The sequence below is a fragment of the Xenopus laevis genome, chromosome 1S (assembly GCF_017654675.1).
Source record: "Xenopus laevis strain J_2021 chromosome 1S, Xenopus_laevis_v10.1, whole genome shotgun sequence".
Taxonomy (NCBI): domain Eukaryota; kingdom Metazoa; phylum Chordata; class Amphibia; order Anura; family Pipidae; genus Xenopus; species Xenopus laevis.
This window is the reverse complement of record NC_054372.1, coordinates 194000439-194023790: the sequence shown is the minus strand read 5'-3', so window position 1 is coordinate 194023790 and position 23352 is coordinate 194000439. Positions and strand designations below refer to the sequence as shown.

Sequence of the window (23352 nt, the reverse complement as noted above, 5' to 3'; positions counted from 1 at the left end):
TACATAGAGTGGTGCCCCACAGGCCAGTTGCTATAGAGCAGAATAACATGGCGACAGCAGGGCAAGTTGCTATCACATTGTTCTTCGGTTTCTCAATCAATCCTAGATCAATTCATTCATTACTGCCAACTAATCTCACAAAGCATCGTGCACAGAATTATCTGACAATACAATTCAGCCTGGCATTGCTGCATCATATTGGGGCATAGGTATTCCCGGTGCATCGCTACCAAGTGTGTCTTTTAGGAATCACACAGCAGTAAAATAAAGTCAGGGCACCATGTGGAACAAATCTTCTCAGCCCAGTGTTCCGTGTCTTGTGCTGCTCCTCTTTATATGCTGAACCCCCACTGGCTATAATGCTGTGTGTGTACATTTTGGTGTGAATTACCCCATTATATATCCATCTAGTCCTGTCCCTGCCTCCATAGAATCTGCTGCATCTGTAGCCGTGCAGGTGGCACCTCTGTGGGAACCAAACGAACAGTCTTGAGACACAAATTACTGTGTTTTTGGACCACAGTGACTTCCTTTTCTCTATCCCGTACAGCCTTAAAGGGACTTTTTTTGCATAATAAAGAAATATATAATTCTAAACTACTTCCAAGTATTCATCCATGAAACTGTTTTTTTTTGTTTGTTTTTTTTGTAAATATAATTGCTATTGAGAGCAACTACAGCGCTTTTTTCTTCTTCGGTTCTGATTCTTAAAGGGATACGGTCATGGCAAAACATGTTTTTTTTTTCAAAACACATCAGTTAATAGTGCTGCTTCAGCAGAATTCTACACTGAAATCCATCTCTCAATAGAGCAAACAGATTTTTTAATATTTAATTTTGAAATCTGACATATTGTCAGTTTTCCAGCTGCCCCCAGTCATGTGACTTGTGCTCTGATAAACTTCAGTCACTCTTTACTGCTGTACTGCAAGTTGGACTGATATCACCCCCTCCCCCCCCCCCCCCCCCCAGCAGCCTAACAACAGAACAATGGGAAGGTAACCAGATAGCAGCTCCCTAACACAAGATAACAGCTGCCTGGTAGATCTAAGAACAACACTCAATAGTAAAATCCAGGTCCCACTGAGACACATTCAGTTACATTGAGTAGGAGAAACAACAGCCTGCCAGAAAGCAGTTCCATCCTAAAGTGCTGGCTATTTCTGAAAGCACATGACCAGGCAAAATGACCTGAGATGCACCTACACACCAATATTACAACTAAATACACTTGTTGGGTTAGGAATTCAATTTTATATTGTAGAGTGAATTATTTGTGTAAACAGTGTAAATTTAGAAATAAAAATGACACCGTGAAAATCATGACAGAATCCCTTTAAAACAATGTAAAATAATATTAGAGAACGTCAAACATTCTGAATGTACCACTAGGTGGCAGCAGATGTTTAGTGTACATAGTATTACCCTCACTGTACCTTACTCCAGTATTATTACTAGTTTTCAAGGCCCAATTTACACAGAATGCTTTGCTGCTGTGATTAATTGTATTGTATCAATCACTTTATTTCAGACTAGTGCTGTGAGCTCAGTAAGGCCAAGGGCACAGTGGGCTGACTCTCAACCAGCAGATAAATGCAGTGGTTCCAGGTGCAGGCACAGAAGAGCAGTTATTCAGTCGTAGGGACTGATTCCTGGCCTGCGTTTATTTTCAAATTAGCTCAGTTTGGCATTAGGGTTAGGGTAGAGACATGCATTCAATGAAATTCAGTATTAAAGATGAACTCCAGTTTCCAAACCAAAATTTGATAAAGAAGTCCACATAACACAGAAACCCTTAATATACCCATCACAGTTATCTATTTCTTCAAAAAGTATAAATAATGTCATTTTCTATGCTGAAATGCAGCTGTTTAACAGTTCTTCTCATTCTGCATCATTTGAAATCCTGGCAGGGAAGGAGGGACTAAACACTTATGTTACAAATTGTAACAACTACTCCACAGCTTACAGACAGCATGCAGGAACTACATTACCCACAATGCATTGCACTGGGATGTTCCTTTCCTTATTGAAATCATGTCTGCAGGGAATTGTGGGGTTTGGAGGCTGCAGGCTGAGGACAGATGGCTGTTGATACAATGTAACAGTAGTCAGACAGCTCAGCAAAGTAGTCAGACAGATCAGCAGGAGAGCAGGGGGCTAGGCTTAGGGATCTGTCTGAAACCATTAAAAATCATGAAAAGCATATTTTTTAATTGATGTATATTGCAAAGTTGCTTGAAATTATGTTTACTTTTCAAAATAATTAAAGAAGAAGGAAAGGTTTCAAGCACTTGGGGGTGCCAAATGTTAGACAGCCCAAGTGAATGTATTTACTTATCTGAAACCCCAGACTGGTGCTCCTATCAGCAGAAAACTGCACAAGCCTGGGGTTATACCAGTGAACACCATGGCTCGATCCTCTTCCGGCTTCTTCTTTCTTCATGCGGCTGCACATGCGCAGGAGAGTGAAAAGATTAACTTTAACTCAGTCGCTATTTCGTTCTACTGCGCATGCGTTTGCCCTGGGAAATTTGAAGAAAGAAGAAGCCGGAAGAGGATTGCTCCGAGGTGCTCACTGGTAAAACCCCGGGGTTTCAGCTAAGTCAATACAAGGACTTGGTGTGCCTAACATTTGGCACCCCCAAGTGCTGCAAGCCTTTGCTTCTCCTTTAAGTTATGTTTGTGTGGAATTCCCCTTTAACAAGGCAAAGTGTGTCCCATGGCCACCAATCACTGGCATGCTCTGATTATGTTAATGGTTAGACCAATGAAAGCAAAATGCTGATTGTTCTTTTGGGATAGTGGAGAAATGCAAATTTTATTACTGTTAGTAAAAACGCAGCCAACTGAAATGTATTTTTACATATACTTATTTAAAGGATAAAATAAATAAAGAGGTTTTTTTTTTTTTTGCTTAAGGTGGCTCCGTAGTCGCTCAGGTCAGATTCAAACCTGCAGTGAGCCAATTATTTCTAATACAGCATGTTGGAGGGCCTGATTAAATTAAAATAATGATGATCATTAGAGTGAAACCTAAAGAGCCTCTGAGCAGACTGGCTATCCGGCCCACGGGCATCCAGGAGGGCATCTCTCATCTAGAGAACTGGTTGCCACATTGTGGGTCTGGCTCATCTTAGGGAAGAAATTAAGAGGAATAGGGCACAAAGATATACCAAAACTTTTTATGTTCCCCTGATGAAGACGCCTTTTCTGCGATTGAAACACCTTGGGTTATGTCCTTTTGATATTGAATAAAAGGTTTTATATTATCTTTCTGCTGGAGTGCCCTGTTCCTCTAAAAATGTTGGTGGTATGTGGGGGCTTGTAGGAAGCCCCCTTACAGTGCACAGGATTCTCTCTCTCTCTCTCTCTCTCTCTCTCTCTCTATTTTGATGGTGTGCCAACCCTATATGCATATGTTGCCCATTTCTGGCGGATTCTAACTGGCCTGCAGGGGGAAAGTATGGGTGGTGCCATCATGGGAAGGGACTTCCCCTGTGAACTGTTGTTTTTATGAGGACCATAACGGAAAAAGCAATTCAAAGCATTGAGTTCTGGGTTGCTACAGACATTAACATTAAAGGATAATAACATGAATTTGCTGTGGGGCTCAGTAAAATCTAGTTACACCACTTCCATTTAAGTACATACACCACATAGGACCACAGACAGATTAGTCATTTGGGGACGTCACACCTTTCACTTCTATCACAGCGACTCTCTTAAAGGATAAGGAAACCTTTAAAATAAGTACATTTAAAACTGATGAGGGGGCTATTCTAAGCACTTTTGTCATTGACATTCATTATTTATTTTCTTTTAATGCCAAGATATTAAGGGATACATGTACTGTTAATAGGAATGAATTTTGTTACAACAGCGCCACCTGCTGGTCATTTTCCCACCAGTCTGTCAGGAGAAAGATGTTCTTCTGCTTAGGAATACAATTAGAAACTTTTCTAAAATCTTTCCTAAGCAGAAGAACATCAGAGCAGCCTCTTTCTTTCTCCTGACAACTTCCTTGACTACTTGATGGTCAGACTGGTGGGAAACTGACCAGCAGGTGGCGCTGTTGGGACAAAATTCATTAAAATTAACAGTACATGTATCTTGGAATTAATATCTTGGAATTAAAAGAAAATAAACAATGAATGTAAATGGCAAAAGTGCTTAGAATATCACTCTCATCAATTTTATATTCACTTATTTTAACGGTTTTCTTATCTTTTAAGAGTCACTGTGATTGAAAGCTGTGACACCCCAAATGAATGATCTGTCCATGGTCCTATGTGTAGGTGTAGGTACTTAAATGGAAGTCCTAGTGCCAGTGGTGTAACTAGATTTTACTGAGCCCCACAGCAAATAAATTTTAGGGCCCCCAACATAACCAGAGGATGTTCTTTTTTACCAATATATGTTGAAATTGCTTATTATTTAGGGCCTCATGGGGCTCCTATACCTCCTGGGCTCCCTCTGCAATCACGCCCCAACCTAGTGCAGTTTTGCTGATGACCTTGAGAGAAATGGAGTGACCCAGCAAGGATGAAACCACACCAATAGAAGCCAGTGACTCACCTAGTAAAGCGGACCTCACAGATGTTGCACATATATGGCTTTTCTCCGGTGTGGGTTCTCATATGCCGAGGCAGTTTCCCCGCCCCCATGATTACTTTATGGCAGATGGGGCATTGCTGTGATGCCTTTGGCTTTAATTTTCTTTCTTCCTCCAAAGGCCACGGAGGAAACATTCCCAAATGCGCTGCACTCAGAAAGCCGAGATAAGCGCTATAGTCCATTTCTGCCTTAATTTGTCCAAAGTGGTTGCCCGAATGGTCGGCAAACACCTCCTTAAAAAAGTTATTTGGGAAAGGGGGTGCAGGTAGTTCATCTTGTTTCTCCTCTTTAATTTTTCTGTTTTTTATCACAAGATCCAAGGGTCCATTGTCTTCTGGTTGGTCTTGGAGTTGGGAAAAGGCCCCTAAATCGCCGTTCCAAAGATGGGGGAAGAAACCAGGTAGAAAATGAGAAATGGTTGGCCTCCTCTCTGCAATGTTATTTTTGGGGTACAGGTTTTCACTTAGTAAAGATTCAATTGAGAAATCTTTTATAGCGTTTTGTTGACTATTGGTATTGGTGATGGATGAGAAATGTGTTGGGAGGTCCTTTTGCATTTCATAATGCCCCTCCGGATGGTCCGATTTTGGCGGGCTTTGATGACAGCTGGAGTCCTTGATATCAGTTTGGTTCTCCTCATTCATAAAGTCTTTTGCTTCTTCATCGTCATCATCCTCATCCTCATCTTCTTCTTTCTCATTATTCTCTTCCCCATCTCTGGGTGTCTGTAATATTTCCAAACATACGTTGATAATGCACTGGATCTCCAGCATCTCCGCTGCATCCAAGATATGTTTGATGTTTGACGTGGTGATGGTCAGAGTGGACGTGTAGGCAAATTCCAGTATGGCGGAAAATGCGTCAGGCTCAACAAAGTCAATCTCATATATATAGGGCTGGTCTAATAATGAGCCTGTCGTAAAGAGCTTTTTGAAATATTGGCTGCAGGCGGCTAAGACGGACCTGTGCGTTCTGTATTCCTGTTCCTGAACAATAAGGATGGCGTCACAGAGGAGACCATCTTGTCTTTGTGCATTGAGTCCGCACAGAACTTCACTGCTGTGATTGGGGAACGGAATACCAATTAGGTCATTGTCCGTGCTGGCCATATTCTCATGTGTCCTCCTGAAAAAGAATGAAAGATGCAGAGAAGTAAATTGTGGGTCCTAGTAACATTTACACCCCAGAACAACTGCATTATCCTTCTATAATACACAAAAGCCATGAATATCCAAAAAAATGATATCCTTTTAAATGGTGACTAGTGATCTCATCAGTTATAAACAGTGAGTAGTGATGTCATTTTGGTCACATGACTCACCAAAACGTGTGTATTATGATAAATAAAGTACCTCTTGTTGGAAAATATGAGGATATTTGAAGTAACCTCAGAGTTTCCGTGACCTGTATAAAAGCACTTGGCCTTTGGCCTCGTATTTTTATATGGTCATGGAACTCCTCGGTGACTTATAATATCCTAATATTTTACAATACGGGGTACTTTATTCACTATATAGTGAGCTAGATAGAGCTGATATGCTGGTGGACCAAAGTAAGGGTGACTGCCCTGAGAACTGCAGAGCAGCCTCTTTCTTTCTCCTGACAACTTCCTTGACTACTTGGTGGTCAGACTGGTGGGAAACTGACCAGCAGGTGGCGCTGTTGTAACACAATTCATTCATATTAACAGTATATGTATCCCTTAAAGGATAAGTAAACCTTTAAAATAAGTAATTGTAAAACTGATGAGAGTGATATTCTAAACAGTTTTGTAATTTACATTCATTAATTAATTTATTTTTATTCCAACATGTTAAGGGATACATGTACTGTTAATGGAGAAAGAGGCTGCTCTGATGTTCTTCTGCTTAGGAATACAATTAGAAACCTTTCTCAAATCTTTCCTAAGCAGAAGAACATCAGAGCAGCCTCTTTCTTTCTCCTGACAACTTCCTTGACTACTTGGTGGTCAGACTGGTGGGAAACGGACCAGCAGGTGGCGCTGTTGTAACAAAATTCATTCATATCAACATCACATGTATCCCTTAATATCTTGGAATAAAAATTAATTAATTAATGAATGTAAATTACAAAAGAGCTTAGAATAGTACCCTCGTCGGTTTTACATTTACTTATTTTAAAGGTTTGCTTATCCTTTAATATCTTGGGAAACAAAAAAAATAAATAATGAATGTAAATGACAAAAGTGCTTAGAATAGCACCCTCATCAATTTTAAATTCACTTATTTTAAAGGTTTACCTATCCTTTAACCAAAACCCGGAATTTGCGGAAGTCAGCAGTAACATAACCTCCTCCGAAAGCAATTTTCGCTGCAGATTCGCCGGCGGGCCCCGAGGGGGTGCGGATCCTGATGCAGTGGCACCCCCAGTAGTTCTGCCACTAGAAGTCAGCCTGAACCTGCCCAATTTTCGGGTTTCAGGCCAGCCCACACATCATAGCGTCAGTTGCTGTCCTCTGCACTGGTGGTTCTGACTTGAAACAATACAGCAACTGAAAACAGACCTGGGAAGATACAGGCAAGGTCTGACTTCTGCTATATTGTTTCTAGAGACACAGCTAGAAATGGACAGACACTGTGTTCAATAGCAAATACATTGCCAAATATCTTGGAAATTTGTTATGAATGTAAATTAGGAAGTTGCTTAGAGTTAAATGTTTTTTATTTCTTTTTAATTTATCATATTTTTATCATCGCCTTTAAATAACACCCGACATATAAGGAAAGAGTGAAAATAAATCACATCCCCCTCTTACAATTGTCTCACACTCTGGATTAAATAAGCGACGGGGTCATTACCAGTAAATGGCTCTTCTAGTTGCCGGTCATTATTTCAGCTGCAGGAAGGGAACTTCATGTCTCATTTGAGGATGATGTGACCTCCACCCTTTCCCTTTTTATCTGTTTAACTGGATACATAATTGTCTGCATGTGGTTTCAATCTCTGCGGTTCTGCTTTGGTGATCAGATGACAGGGCCGGGGGGGGGGGTTGTTTTCATTTTAACCCCGGGAAGATGAGTGAATGTGAGGCCTTGCCACTATCTCTGCCCACACACCCAAATGGCAACTCTGTAAGGGCCCTTACTCACGGGCGTATGAAGCTGCGCTCCCCTGCGTTCCGATTTTATGCATTCAGCCGCAGGGGAGCTCAGGAGTAGATGTGCTGAATTCTTTTCAATGGGGCTGTACTCACACAGACGCATGTAAGCGCCGAACGCAGGTTGGGACGCAGCATGTTGCATTTTACCTGCGTTTGGCGCTTACATGCGTCTGTGTGAGTACAGCCCCATTGCGAAGAGTTCAACGCGTCTACTCCTGCGCTCCCCTGCAGCTGAATGCATAAAACGCCCGTGAGTAAGGGCCCTAATCAGTGTTGGACTGGGACACCAGGGGTCCACCCAAAAACCTTTGACCAGGGGCCCACCAATTAATCTTAGACAAGGCGCCCACTCTCACTACTACTATTATTATTCTTCTCCTCACTCAACCTCTATTCTCTTAGTCTTTTTTCTTTACATACTATAATCTATTATTCCATCTATTTAGCCTCTTATAAATATATATATATACATATAAATAGGGAATGGCCATGAAATAGGCCAAATGTTTAGCAGCAGGAGGGCCACTGACACCTGGGCCCACCGGGACTTTTCCTGGTATCCCGATGGGCCAGTCCGACACTGGCCCTAATGATCAGTGTGAGGGAGAAGGGATCTATGGGAAAGCAGACATCTGTAAATAGAGGAGGCCAGCAGCTGCTTTGGGGACCACCTATATCTGGATGGGCTTTGAGGGTTAACCCCTTCCCTCATTCTGGGGCAAATAAATCAGGAGCAGCCTTGCCACTTGGGCAAATAAATCGTACTGAGCAAGGGAATCAGGTCACCAGGACTTCATACCTCCCAACATTTTGGAAACAAAAAGAGGGGCGAAATTTTGTTGACGCCCACGCCTCATTTTTACAAAATTTGGCAGGTTATGAAACTTTGAACATATTTCTGTGTTTTTTTTTCCAGTTATTACAGTTTTGCTAATGACATTGAATTGACCTTTAAACTGTGAGTCTAACTTCTCCCAAGGGACCTGTTAGCTTATATTGTTACAGTTACTTATTTGCTTATCTCGAAATGGTTACAAAAGTATCTTATCTGCAGCTGTGGCTGTTCTGGGCTCTCTGCCAAAAGCCAATTAAGTTAGAAACTTTGTTTCTTTTTCTGGCTGTTCAGAGCAGAGAGAAACAAGACTTTCCAGGACAAACGAGGGTCTGCAGGTTGAGCTGTCAAAAGAGGGACTGTCCCTCTGAAAACGGGACAGTTGGGAGGTATGGGACTTTCACTGCACTTCAACATCACCTTAAAGCTATACTGACACTAAAAATTTTCTTTTGAAAATATTAATGTACATTAATGACCTATAATAGGTCATATTGATAATTTTTGCTGATAGTTCTGCTTTTGTAAGTAATTGTCACTTGAAGTTCTAAAACTGACTGTTTTGCCAACCTGACTGTCTTTCTTGACCTGTCAGTTAGAGTTTCTAATGCTAACGGACTCCTGCTGCACATAGGATTGGACTGGGGGGCTCGGGCCCCACTGGGACTCTTTCCGAACCCCCTACTGTGACGCACGCATGCGCAAAAGGAGCCGCACGAATGGTGCTGCACGGCACCGCAAATAGTTTTTTTTTTTTTTTTTAGGGCCAGGAGATCGGGAGAAATGGTCTGGCCCGGCGGGGGCCCATGAGGGCCGGGACCCATCGGGTTTTTTCCGGTGTCCCACCAGGCCAGTCTGACCCTGGCTGCATAAATATGGCAGCTCCCTCATAGAGGAACGTTAGGGGTAAGAAAGGTAATGTAAAAGCATCAGGCAAATACTTTTATGGCAAAATTATAAATAGCATTCAAAAACAAAGTTATAACAGATAATAAAAAAGGTTATTTTCTGACGTCAGTATGTCTTGAAAGGGAAACTCCACCAAAACACTTTTTATCTAAGGAAAGAAAACGTAATATTAAGCAACTTCCCAATATAAATTCATTACACATAGGCCCTGTATTTAAAGTTATTTGTAAATGCAATTGCTATTCAGAGCAGTGTCTGTCTGTCCGTTCGTAATTCTGTCTCTTCAAACAATTAAGCAGATTTCAGGCCTTGCAAGGCTTCACTCCTGGTCCGTTAAAGGATAAGTAAACCTTTAAAATACTGTAAATGAACGTAAAATTGATGAGGGGCTATTCTAAGAACTAAAATGTATGGAAGTGATTTGCAAACTATATGGCTGGCCCTAAAGGGTTACCCCCCCCCCCCCCCGGACAGACAAGATTCCGGAGTGATGATGTCAGATATCTGACCAGGCAATAAGGGATGGGGGTCCGATGTACATGAGCAGATAGGTGAGTAGGGTTACACAAGGGGCAGTGGAGCTAGAGAGGGAGCTGAGCAAGAGAAAAGAAGGATTATAAATGTACATCACTGGTAGACTTATAATACCGTCTTCGTTTATTGGTAATCCTGGTATGGTAGTGCATACCTCCCAACTGTCCCTTTTTCAGAAAAAGAAACAAAGTTTCTCACTTAATTGGCTTTTAGCAGAGAGCCCAGAACAGCTAACAGGTGCAAATAAGATACTTTGTAACAATTTTGAGGCACAAAAACACAGTTTAGATAAGGAGAAATATTTTCAAACTTTCATAACCTGCCAAATTTTGTAAAACAAACATGGTAATTAGGGGGTGTGGCCACAGAAAGGGGTGTGACCAAAAAGTTGCTGTGCTACGTGCGGGAAAATTTTTTTTGTCCCTCTTTTTACTTCCAAAATGTTGGGAGGTATGGTAGTGCCCAGGGAACAATCTGGAGGGATAGAACTAGGGATGCACTGAATCCACCATTTTGGATTCGGCCGAACCCCCGAATCCTTCGCGAAAGATTCGGCCGAATACCGAACCGAATCCAACCCCTAATTTGCATATGCAAATTAGGGGTGGGAAGGGGAAAACATTTTTTACTTCCTTGTTTTGTGACAAAAAGTCACGCAATTTCCCTCCCCGCCCCTAATTTGCATGTGCAAATTAGGTTTCGGATTAGGTTCGGTCAGGCAGAAGTATTCGGCCGAATCTGAATCCTGCTGAAAAAGACCGAATCCTGGATTCGGTGCATCCCTAGCTGGAACCAGAACATAATTGTGGCGATTTTATCTGTTCTATGAAGTCTAGTCTGGCCTAATTATACCTAAAGATAAACACTAGGGGGCAGTCATGAGTTTCTTCCCTACTGCACAAGGCAGTTATAGGCATTTTATCCGCCTGACTGAGGAATAAAATAGACAAGGAGACACTTTGCCAAAACTTAAAGGGGTGGTTGACCTTTAAGTTAACTTCTAGTATGTTACAGATTGGCCAATTCTAAGCAGCTTTTCTATTGGTCTTCATTTTTAATAGTTTTTGAATTATTTGCATTTTTCTTCTGACTCTTGAGGACCCCATCTAAAAGCAAATGCAATGCAAGGCTACATACTTATTGTTATTGCTACTTTTTAATTACTTGTTTTTCTTTTTGGGCCCTCTCCTATTTATATTCCAGTCTCTTATTCAAATCAGTGCATGGTTACTAGGGGAATTTAATATCTGTGCCATAAAAACACAGCTGCTGTAATGTCAGATGTATCAATCCTTGTCACTTTAAAGGGGAACTGCACCCAAAAACTGCCTCACTGTCTGCAGAAATCTTGCCTTCCCATTCCTGGTGTCCCCATTTCCACCCTACAACACCCTACGCTCTAAGCGTGGTCTTCTTCTTAACTTTACAAAGCAGCATTTCTGTCACACGTTATTGGTGAGAATTCTGGGTTTTCTTTGCATAGAGATGATATAAATCAGCCTCTTGTTCCTGGGCAATAAAACAGGGATGCCATTGTGAGATAGGAAAAATCCTGAGAAAAGGTCATATAAGGATTCAAACAGCCCTTTTATTTGTAGAGGGTTTATCTCTCCCATCATACCGGGATACTGTGGGGTTTTTTTACATATCAGATGAATATCACCATTATTTTCCCTTTATTGCTACTAACAGTTATTTATAAAACACCATGATGTTTTAAAAGAGACAAATAAAACACCACAATTAAACTAACACAACATGTTTTCGAGCCCAGCATGGGGGTGTAGGGGGCCCCCACTCCTACTTACAGCAAAGCTGCCAATTACACCACTAGCAGTATTTCCAACAGACTCTTTGTGATTGGTTGCTCACTAACAAACTTACGAACCAATAACTGCTTAGGAATAAAATTAGAAACCTTTCTCAAATCTTTCCTAAGCAGAAGAACATCAGAGCAGCCTCTTTCTTTCTCCTGACAACTTCCTTGACTACTTGGTGGTCAGACTGGTGGGAAACTGACCAGCAGGTGGCGCTGTTGTAAAATAATTCATTCATATTAACAGCACATGTATCCCTTAATATCTTGGAATAAAAAGAAAATAAATAATTAATGTAAATTGCAAAAGTACTTAGAATAGCCCCCTCATCAATTTTACATTCACTTATTTTAAAGGTTTACTTATCCTTTGAAGGAATTCTGTCATGATTTTTATGATGTCGTTTTTATTTGTAAATGACACTGTTTACACTGCAAATAATTCACTCTACAATATAAAAATTTAATTCCTGAACCAGCAAGTGTATTTAGTTGTAATATTGGTGTGTAGGTGCATCTCAGGTCATTTTGCCTGGTCATGTGATTTCAGAAAGAGCCAGCACTTTAGGATGGAACTGCTTTCTGGCAGGCTGTTGTTTCTCCTACTCAATGTAACTGAATGTGTCTCAGTGGGACCTGGATTTTACAATTGAGTGCTGTTCTTAGATTTACCAGGCAGCTGTTATCTTGTGTTAGGGAGCTGCTATCTGGTTACCTTCCCATTGTCCTGTTGTTAGGCTGCTGGGGGGGGGGGGAAAGTAGGGGTAATATTACAGCTACAGCATTAAATAGTGACTTTAGTTTTATCAGATCACAAGTCACATGACTGGGGGCAGCTGGGAAAATGACAATATGTCTAGTCCCATGTCAGATTTCAAAATTAAATATAAAACATCCCTTATAATACATGAGTGATACTCAGAGTTCCCTGTATAACTCAGCCTGCAGCCTTGTGTCTTTATATGGTCACAGAACAACCCCTCAGTGACTTCTAATATCCTTATCATTTACAGTAGGGGGTACATTATCCCTTATAATACATGAGTGATACTCAGAGTTCCCTGTATAACTCAGCCTGCAGCCTTGTGTCTTTATATGGTCACAGAACAACCCCTCAGTGACTTCTAATATCCTTATCATTTACAGTAGGGGGTACATTATCCCTTATAATACATGAGTGATACTCAGAGTTCCCTGTATAACTCAGCCTGCAGCCTTGTGCCTTTATATGGTCACAGAACAACCCCTCAGTGACTTCTAATATCCTTATCATTTACAGTAGGGGGTACATTATCCCTTATAATACATGAGTGATACTCAGAGTTCCCTGTATAACTCAGCCTGCAGCCTTGTGCCTTTATATGGTCACAGAACAACCCCTCAGTGACTTCTAATATCCTTATCATTTACAGTAGGGGGTACATTATCCCTTATAATACATGAGTGATACTCAGAGTTCCCTGTATAACTCAACCTGCAGCCTTGTGCCTTTATATGGTCACAGAACAACCCCTCAGTGACTTCTAATATCCTTATCATTTACATTAGGGGGTACATATTATACCATATGATTAATAATTAAGGGAGAGATGTGTGTACATTTTACATTACAGAGTAGCACTATAAGAATCTACATACATACATGTCACATAAGTGTAGATTTTATTGTGTCTGATGGGAAATAAATTGTGTTTTTATCCCTTGAAATAGTCAGATAACTATCAGGAATATTATATTACAGAGTGAGTTGGGAGGGAAAGAGGAGGAACAGACCATTACACATATAACTAAATGGAAGAAACCCCAGAGCATTGAACATCTTTTATCCCCCTCCCATGTCATCCTGTCCTGTTAGATCATTTTACTCTTCCATGAACCCATTTCTATTGAATTGACTTTATTTGTGGCAAAAAGAAAAAAAATGAATAAACCCCAGATCTCTCCCCTTTATGTATCCAGGCACATTCCCCTTTTTATATTTGGGGATATCATTTCTGCTCTAGCACACACCTCCTTAGCCTCACTAGTGTTGTTGGATAGGCCCAAATCACAGAAATAAGGGGTGGAGCTTATCAGAAAGAAGGTGGAGTTTGCTGGTATAGCCTGTATTGAATAGCGCTTTGGTCCTATTTGTCACCTTTTTTAATCTGCATATTAAGAGGTATGTATCTGTGTAATACATGGAAATGCATATATGCAAGTATGTGTATATATATATATATATTCAGTCTTTCACGACATAAATGCACAATACATGCATCTGGATACACTTGCACACACAATAAATATATTAACAGGTTATATAGTAACAGGGGATGTGTGACTAGTTCTAGTTACCCTTGGCAACCAATTCACAGGTAGGTTTTACTGTTGCTGTCATAATTTGCCCTTATTCTTAAATAACCCCTTATTATATTTTTATTTGGCCTGCTGAATAATGGAACACCTGTATGCTGCCATCTGTTGGTCGCACATTGTATTGCAGCAGGTGTGCTATCTCAGGTGCAATGTTTGTGTATTTGCCTTCTCTTCTTGCACCAAAATATTTCCTAACGATGGCAGGGGCTGCATTTAACACATCTAAGCTGACACTGCACCAGGCAACAAAGCTCTAGCAGCACTGCCCAAAACATTATACATACCCCTATAGTGCCCAGGTCCTATATAATACATCATTAAAGAAGAACAGAGGAATATAAGTGAAAGAAAATCCCTGTATGGTTCAAAAATACATTTAGATTGCAAGCTCTTAAGTGCAGCGGCAGATATTTGTACATGCATTCACTTGCTGTCCTGGGTCTGTAACTAGTCTTGCAACTAAACAAACATGAAGTCTTGCCAAAAATAAAAGAATAAATAGATATACGGTATGAATAAAAATAATAACAATGCATTTTCCCCATAGGAAGCAATGGATCCTGGGAAATTTAGCATCTGTGATGCTCGGCAGTCGGGCCCTTGACTGTAGATCTGCGGAAGGTAAGTGGTTAAAAGATTTGTTTTATTGATGTACAGAAGTTTGCTAACTCTTATTATTTACAACTATCCTTTATTAAAAGGGTGGTTCACCTTTAAGTTAACTTTTAGTATGTTATAGAATGGCCAATTGGTTTCATTATTTATTTTTGATCGTTTTATAGTTATTTTTTTTTTTCTTTCCACTTTTCAAATGGAGGTCTCATCTACAAACAAATGCTCTGTGAGGCTGCAAACATATTGTTGCTACCCTTTTTATTACTCACATTTCCTTCCAGGCCTCTCCTATTCATGTCCCAGTCTCTTATTCAAATCAGTGCATGGTCGCTAGGGGAATTTGAACCCTAGCAACCAAATTGCTGAAATGGCAAACTGAAAAGCTGCTGAATAAAAAGCTAAACAACTCAAAAAACACAAATAATAAAAAATAAAAACCAATTGCAAATTGTCTCAGAATATCCCTCTCTACATCAAACTAAAAGTTAACTCAAAGGTGGACAACCCCTTTAATAACTTTTTGGGCAATATCGCCGGCTTCTGCAGTTGGCAATCGGAAAAAGCCCCTGTGATATTAAAGGCCACGCACAGAGTTGATCTTGACAGTGAAGTGAAATAAACACATTCAGTATCAAAAGCCAGTTAACCCCTTGTCATGCCAATGCATATAATATAGACAATACATGCTGACCAGATCATACATAGCAATGTATAATGATGCTGCTGCTGCTGCCTTGTAGGGGTGCCAGTTAAAAGGGTTGTTCATCTTTAAATTAACTGTTAGTATGATGTAGAGAGTGATATTCTGAGACAATTTGCAATTGGTTTTAATTTTTTATTATTTGTGGTTTTTGAGTTATTTAGCTTTTTATTCAGCAGCTCTCCAGTTTGTAATGTCAGCAATCTGGTTGCTAAAGATTAACGAATCGTCTGAAGATGGCGCCCGTGAACTCTGATGCCTGAATCTGCACTGAGGGTTAAGTAAAACATTAGGGGCATTTGGGGTGGGAAGAGGAGGCAGGGGGCACTATGTAGGGTTTTTTTAAATTTTGAGTTTGACTCTCCTTTAAAGGAGAAAACAACCTGTGGGGGGAAAAAACCCAACCCCCACAGAAGAATCTGTGCCAAGGGGTAAGTATGGAGTATGAGGCATCTCGACGGGGGGTAGTTAGCCAGGGGGGAGGAGGGCTACCTGGGGTGGGGGGGGGGGGTAGGGTTTTTTCCCCACAGGTTGATTTCTCCTTTAAAGGAGAATCAAACTCAAAAGTTAAAAAAACCCTACCCCCCTACCCTACATAGTGCCCCTGCCTCATCTTTCCACCCCAAATGCCACTAATGTTTTACTTAACCCTCAGTGCAGATTCAGGCATCAGAGTTCACGGGCGCCATCTTTAGCCGTTTTGGTAATCTTTGGAACGAGTTTGTCGCTTCTGCAATTTTCGTGAGTTACGGCGCATGCGCAGTTTTGAGGAACAGAAAATTGCTCCAACTGCGCATGTGCTGATACGGCGGCTTCATTCTGAAGATTACCGAAGAGAAGAAGATGGCACCCGTGAACTCCGATGCCTGAATCTGCACTGAGGGGTAAGAAAAAAGTTAGGGGCATTTGCCCGGGGTACCACTTAGGCTGGGGGGAGGAGGGTTTTTTTAACGTTTGGGTTTGCTTCTCCTTTAAGGTATGTTAATGCCTACCGACTGGGACAGGGATGGGTAACAGTGCCTTTGGCTACTGAAGGATGCTGGGAATTGTAGTTCATCTGGAAGGTGACCAAATTTGGTCAGTGATAACAAGTCTACAGGAGTTTCTATCTGTTATTTACTGTACCTTCGACATCTCCCAATGACACGGACCCGGCTGCGCACACAAGTATTTATCCGGCTGTCCAAATAAAACACCCAGATGTCTCCACGGAACCTTCTCCCCCCACCGGAACACTGTCACGGTCCCCAGCGATGTGCTTTCTGCTGGAGTCGAATGAATTGCCGAGACACCCAGTCCCTTAGGGTTAGACTGTATTTCCAAACAAGTCGAGGATTCTTTTTGGCTTTTAATCTTGTCACACCACCTACTGTAAGGATTTCACTCTCCCCCCACCCAACCACAACAGCGCGTCACATCAGAAGGTAAAAAGACCAAACCTTGTGTCTTCATTCAGCACATGAAATCCAGGCCAAGGCTGGGATTGTAAACCTGCCGTGAAAAAATAACCACACCCGAGACAATATTCAAGGAACCGCTGCCAAACCCAGGCCGGCCCTGCTGAAAAAAATTCTGATTGCTCACTGTGCCTGTGTTCCACTTAACCCTTCAGGGGGAGGGTGTCCTGATTCATTTAAAGGGGAACTATCGCGAAAATGAAAATGCAACATAAGCTTCATCACACTGAAATAAGAAACTTTCGAAATACAATCAATCAAAAATTCTGTAACGTTTCTGAACTAATAATAAATAAATAATAAATAAAATAAATAAGTTTATCTTCACTATTCATCTCTGTTTCTCTCCATTTTCATTTCATTCAGCAGTTGGGTGTCAGATGAATGATCCAATATATCTTATAGGGGGGCTACTTTTGCCTAGAAGATATATTAGAGCTCACTCTATTAAACTCACCAGACATCATGTCTCTCTACATGCAGGATTTGTGCAAAAGGCAGTTATTTTGTTACATTTTGTTTGTACTGGAATCAGTTATTTGAGTGAACTCTAATACATCTGCTAGGAAAGGAGCCCCCCTATAAGATATATTGGATCTAACCGTCAGTGAATATCTGACACCCAACTGCTGCATGAAGAGAGAATGAAGAGAAACAGATGCTGAGAGAGGAATAGTGAAGATAAACTTGTTTATTTCAGAAACAATGTAGAAAATTTAATTGATTGTATTTAGAAAGTTTCTTATTTCAGTATGAGGAAGCTTATATTAAAATGACATTTTCATAATAGTTCCCCTTTAAAGCAATTATCTTTATCTTCAATGTCCCTTTCTCACCATCTATTTCTCTTCATTCTGTCTTCATGCAGCAGTTGGGTGTCAGATATTCATTGACAGTTAGATCCAATATATCTTATAGGGGGGCTCCTTTTGCCTAGAAGATGTATTAGAGCTCACTCTATTAAACTCACCAGACATCATGTCTCTCTACATGCAGAATTTGTGCAAAAGGCAGTTATTTTGTTAGAATTTGTTTGTACTGGAATCAGTTATTTGAGTGAGCTCTAATACATCTGCTAGGAAAGGAGCCCCCCCTATAAGATATATTGGATCTAACTGTCAGTGAATATCTGACACCCAACTGCTGCATGAAGACAGAATGAAGAGAAACAGATGCTGAGAGAGGAATAGTGAATATAAACTTGATTATTTCAGAAACAATGCAGAATTTTTAATTGATTGTATTTAGAATGTTTCTTTCTTCAGCATGAGGAAGCTTATATTAAATTTTCATTTTTGTGAGAGTTCCCCTTTAAAGTCAAACTACAGCTACAGTGTAGTCCTGGATTCTGTAACAGTCAGAAAGAAGAAAAGCTCTTGTGCCTTTGGCACGGTTTATAATGCCTGTGCTGTTTACATGGAGTGAGTGGGAGCAGGCTTCCATGCGCAGTGGCACAAATATAAAGCACTCATGAATAACCATGTACAGTACATATGCGGAGATGAATTTTATTTAGCATATTAACAGGAGAGACCGGGGAACAAAACTTTATCGTGTATTAATAATAAATATGATAATTAAGTATTACATTAGAGATGAAGTGCCAGGTGGCAAGAGACAAAAAAGGAAAGAGATTGTTGTCCTGAAGAGCTTACAGTTTAAATGCAGTGGGTGACTCACATACACAAATGGGTCGACATTATGCAGCCATTCACAACAGTTAGGGCTCAGACTCACAAGTGCCAGAATTAAAGTAGAACTATCTAGAAAATGAAAATTTAACATAAGCTTCCTCATACTGAAATAAGAAACCTTCTAAATACAATCAATTAAATATTCTGCATTGTTTCTGAAATAATCAAGTTTATCATCACTATTCCTCTCTCAGCATCTGTTTCTCTTCATTCTCTCTTCATGCAACAGTTGGGTGTCAGATATTCACACAGTTAGATCCAATATATCTTATAGGGGGCTCCTTTCCTAGTAGATGTATTAGATTAAACTCACCAGACATCATGTCTCTCTACATGCAGGATTTGTGCAAAAGGCAGTTATTTTGTTAGATTTTGTTTGTACTGGAATCCGTTATTTGAGTGAGCTCTAATTCATCTGCTAGGAAAGGAGCCCCCCTATAAGATATATTGGATCTAACTGTCAATGAATATCTGACACCCAACTGCTGCATGTAGAGAGACATGATGTCTGGTGAGTTTAATAGAGTGAGCTCTAATACATCTTCTAGGCAAAATGAGCCCCCCTATAAGATACATTGGATCTAACTGTCAATGAATATCTGACACCCAACTGCTGCATGAAGAGAGAAGGAAGAGAAACAGATGCTGAGAGAGGAATAGTGAAGATAAACTTGATTATTTCAGAAACGATACAGAATTTTAAATTGATTGTATATAGAAAGTTTCTTAGGTCAATATGAGGGAGCTTATGTTAAATTTTCATTTTTGCTATAGTTCCCCTTAAAATAATGAATATCGAGAGATTCAATGGAAGTAGCACCGCTCTACCCATGGCCATTCTATTGGGGGTCGGCTCTCTCTCTCTGAAACCCTTTAACAACAGTTGGCAGCCTGGATGTAGTAGGCCATAGTGGTGAGATGTGGTACTGCAATAAACTGCAACCTAGAAAGCAATCAGTACTAACGACATTTATAGCGTGAGACCATCTCATCCAAACAGAGATGACAGGGAGGAATTAAAGTTGTGCATACCAGTAGGTTTCCTAGAGTTTGGCCAAGAGAGGGTCCCAGGTTTAACCAGAGAACAGCTACAGATAAAGAAATTAATAGCATAGGATCTAACTAGTACTGATAACTTGCAGTACCGCTTCCCACCATTTTTGGGAAGCGACATTATCATTTCTATAGACTACAACAGAACACTGTCACAGGTATGATTTGTGCAGCTTTATGGGCAAGCAGAGCAACTGTCGTTTGCAATGAAAAAATTTCCCAGAAACTGCAGACTCTTCACTTAAAAGCAACATATATTTCTGAGTAGCCCTGGCTGAAAGCATTTCTCACATTCCCTATCAGAGAGACAGACACTTATTGCCAAGGGAGAAGCTAAAGTGCAACACAAATCTCTGGCATAAAGAAGGGAAATAGTGATCAGACAGAGGAAACTGCAGATAATGTAATTACCTACCTGAAATGAGCACATTGATGAGATCTAAAGGGGTGAGCCTGGAACATGGAGACAGGGTCGTTATTATAGTCCTCTAATAAGCTCGTCTGAAATGCTTTTCCAGGTACTTAATAGCGTGACCTTGTTTAATTCCATCTCATTAGCAGCAGAACTGAGAGATGTTCAACTGTTTGGGGTCTGTCTCGTTCTGCTCATCAGGACAGCAGTGTCGGCTTTACCGGAGGGAGGTGCATAGTCTTAGTGTTATGTTTTTAGCTCAGTACTGAGGGAATTCACCATAGCCAGAGACAGCGTTACAGCTATACTAAGGGGGGGGGGGGTACAAGATGGGGTGACTATCCTGGGCTCATTGTGCAGCCACACAGAATATCAGTTGCAGGACCACAACTTAGAGCAGAACTGTTATGAGAAAGGGATCCAGTTCCAGAAAATATAGGATAGATTTATAGTAGCAGTGGAATAATTGTCTCTGGGAAGGGAGTGTGACTGTGGGATAGCAGGTATAGTAGGGAGAGATGGTGTCTATAGTAACAGTGGATAATAGTCTCTGGGAAGGGAGTGTGACTGTGGGATAGCAGGTATAGTAGGGAGAGATGGTGCCTATAGTAACAGTGGGATAATAGTCTCTGGGAAGGGAGTGTGACTGTGGGATAGCAGGTATAGTAGGGAGAGATGGTGCCTATAGTAACAGTGGATAATAGTCTCTGGGAAGGGAGTGTGACTGTGGGATAGCAGGTATAGTAGGGAGAGATGGTGTCTATAGTAACAGTGGATAATAGTCTCTGGGAAGGGAGTGTGACTGTGGGATAGCAGGTATAGTAGGGAGGGATGGTGCCTATAGTAACAGTGGAATAATTGTCTCTGGGAAGGGAGTGTGACTGTGGGATAGCAGGTATAGTAGGGAGAGATGGTGTCTATAGTAACAGTGGATAATAGTCTCTGGGAAGGGAGTGTGACTGTGGGATAGCAGGTATAGTAGGGAGAGATGGTGTCTATAGTAACAGTGGATAATAGTCTCTGGAAGGGAGTGTGACTGTGGGATAGCAGGTATAGTAGGGAGAGATGGTGTCTATAGTAACAGTGGATAATAGTCTCTGGGAAGGGAGTGTGACTGTGGGATAGCAGGGATAGTAGGGAGAGATGGTGCCTATAGTAACAGTGGATAATAGTCTCTGGGAAGGGAGTGTGACTGTGGGATAGCAGGTATAGTAGGGAGAGATGGTGCCTATAGTAACAGTGGATAATAGTCTCTGGGAAGGGAGTGTGACTGTGGGATAGCAGGGATAGTAGGGAGAGATGGTGCCTATAGTAACAGTGGATAATAGTCTCTGGGAAGGGAGTGTGACTGTGGGATAGCAGGTATAGTAGGGAGAGATGGTGCCTATAGTAACAGTGGAATAATTGTCTCTGGGAAGGGAGTGTGACTGTGGGATAGCAGGTATAGTAGGGAGAGATGGTGTCTATAGTAACAGTGGATAATAGTCTCTGGGAAGGGAGTGTGACTGTGGGATAGCAGGTATAGTAGGGAGAGATGGTGTCTATAGTAAACAGTGGATAATAGTCTCTGGGAAGGGAGTGTGACTGTGGGATAGCAGGTATAGTAGGGAGAGATGGTGTCTATAGTAACAGTGGATAATAGTCTCTGGGAAGGGAGTGTGACTGTGGGATAGCAGGTATAGTAGGGAGAGATGGTGCCTATAGTAACAGTGGGATAATAGTCTCTGGGAAGGGAGTGTGACTGTGGGATAGCAGGTATAGTAGGGAGAGATGGTGCCTATAGTAACAGTGGATAATAGTCTCTGGGAAGGGAGTGTGACTGTGGGATAGCAGGTATAGTAGGGAGAGATGGTGTCTATAGTAACAGTGGATAATAGTCTCTGGGAAGGGAGTGTGACTGTGGGATAGCAGGTATAGTAGGGAGGGATGGTGCCTATAGTAACAGTGGAATAATTGTCTCTGGGAAGGGAGTGTGACTGTGGGATAGCAGGTATAGTAGGGAGAGATGGTGTCTATAGTAACAGTGGATAATAGTCTCTGGGAAGGGAGTGTGACTGTGGGATAGCAGGTATAGTAGGGAGAGATGGTGTCTATAGTAACAGTGGATAATAGTCTCTGGGAAGGGAGTGTGACTGTGGGATAGCAGGTATAGTAGGGAGAGATGGTGTCTATAGTAACAGTGGATAATAGTCTCTGGGAAGGGAGTGTGACTGTGGGATAGCAGGGATAGTAGGGAGAGATGGTGCCTATAGTAACAGTGGATAATAGTCTCTGGGAAGGGAGTGTGACTGTGGGATAGCAGGTATAGTAGGGAGAGATGGTGCCTATAGTAACAGTGGATAATAGTCTCTGGGAAGGGAGTGTGACTGTGGGATAGCAGGGATAGTAGGGAGAGATGGTGCCTATAGTAACAGTGGATAATAGTCTCTGGGAAGGGAGTGTGACTGTGGGATAGCAGGTATAGTAGGGAGAGATGGTGCCTATAGTAACAGTGGAATAATTGTCTCTGGGAAGGGAGTGTGACTGTGGGATAGCAGGTATAGTAGGGAGAGATGGTGTCTATAGTAACAGTGGATAATAGTCTCTGGGAAGGGAGTGTGACTGTGGGATAGCAGGTATAGTAGGGAGAGATGGTGTCTATAGTAACAGTGGATAATAGTCTCTGGGAAGGGAGTGTGACTGTGGGATAGCAGGTATAGTAGGGAGAGATGGTGTCTATAGTAACAGTGGATAATAGTCTCTGGGAAGGGAGTGTGACTGTGGGATAGCAGGTATAGTAGGGAGAGATGGTGCCTATAGTAACAGTGGGATAATAGTCTCTGGGAAGGGAGTGTGACTGTGGGATAGCAGGTATAGTAGGGAGAGATGGTGCCTATAGTAACAGTGGATAATAGTCTCTGGGAAGGGAGTGTGACTGTGGGATAGCAGGTATAGTAGGGAGAGATGGTGTCTATAGTAACAGTGGATAATAGTCTCTGGGAAGGGAGTGTGACTGTGGGATAGCAGGTATAGTAGGGAGGGATGGTGCCTATAGTAACAGTGGAATAATTGTCTCTGGGAAGGGAGTGTGACTGTGGGATAGCAGGTATAGTAGGGAGAGATGGTGTCTATAGTAACAGTGGAGTAATAGTCTCTGGGAAGGGATGTGACTGTGGGGATAGCAGGTATAGTAGGGAGAGATGGTGTCTATAGTAACAGTGGATTATAATATCTCTGGGAAGGGAGTGTGACTGG

General features: G+C 41.4%; 1 protein-coding gene across 6 annotated transcripts in view; it reads right to left on the bottom strand.

Annotated features, from left to right (window-relative positions):
- Positions 1-23352, bottom strand: part of zbtb7c.S (zinc finger and BTB domain containing 7C S homeolog) — a 112941-nt gene that overhangs the window by 5227 nt on the left and 84362 nt on the right. For 2 of the 6 annotated variants that reach the window (XM_041580644.1, XM_041580641.1), the window contains exon 2: positions 4579-5742. In XM_041580644.1, the coding sequence (XP_041436578.1) occupies positions 4579-5726 (1148 nt within the window). In that variant the 5' untranslated portion in view covers positions 5727-5742. Of the gene's footprint in view, positions 1-4578; positions 5743-7436; positions 7550-16627; positions 16907-16941; positions 17091-20121; positions 20338-23352 lie in introns of those variants that run through there. The other 4 variants (XM_041580642.1, XM_018244600.2, XM_018244601.2 and 1 more) reach the window with 4 other exon arrangements.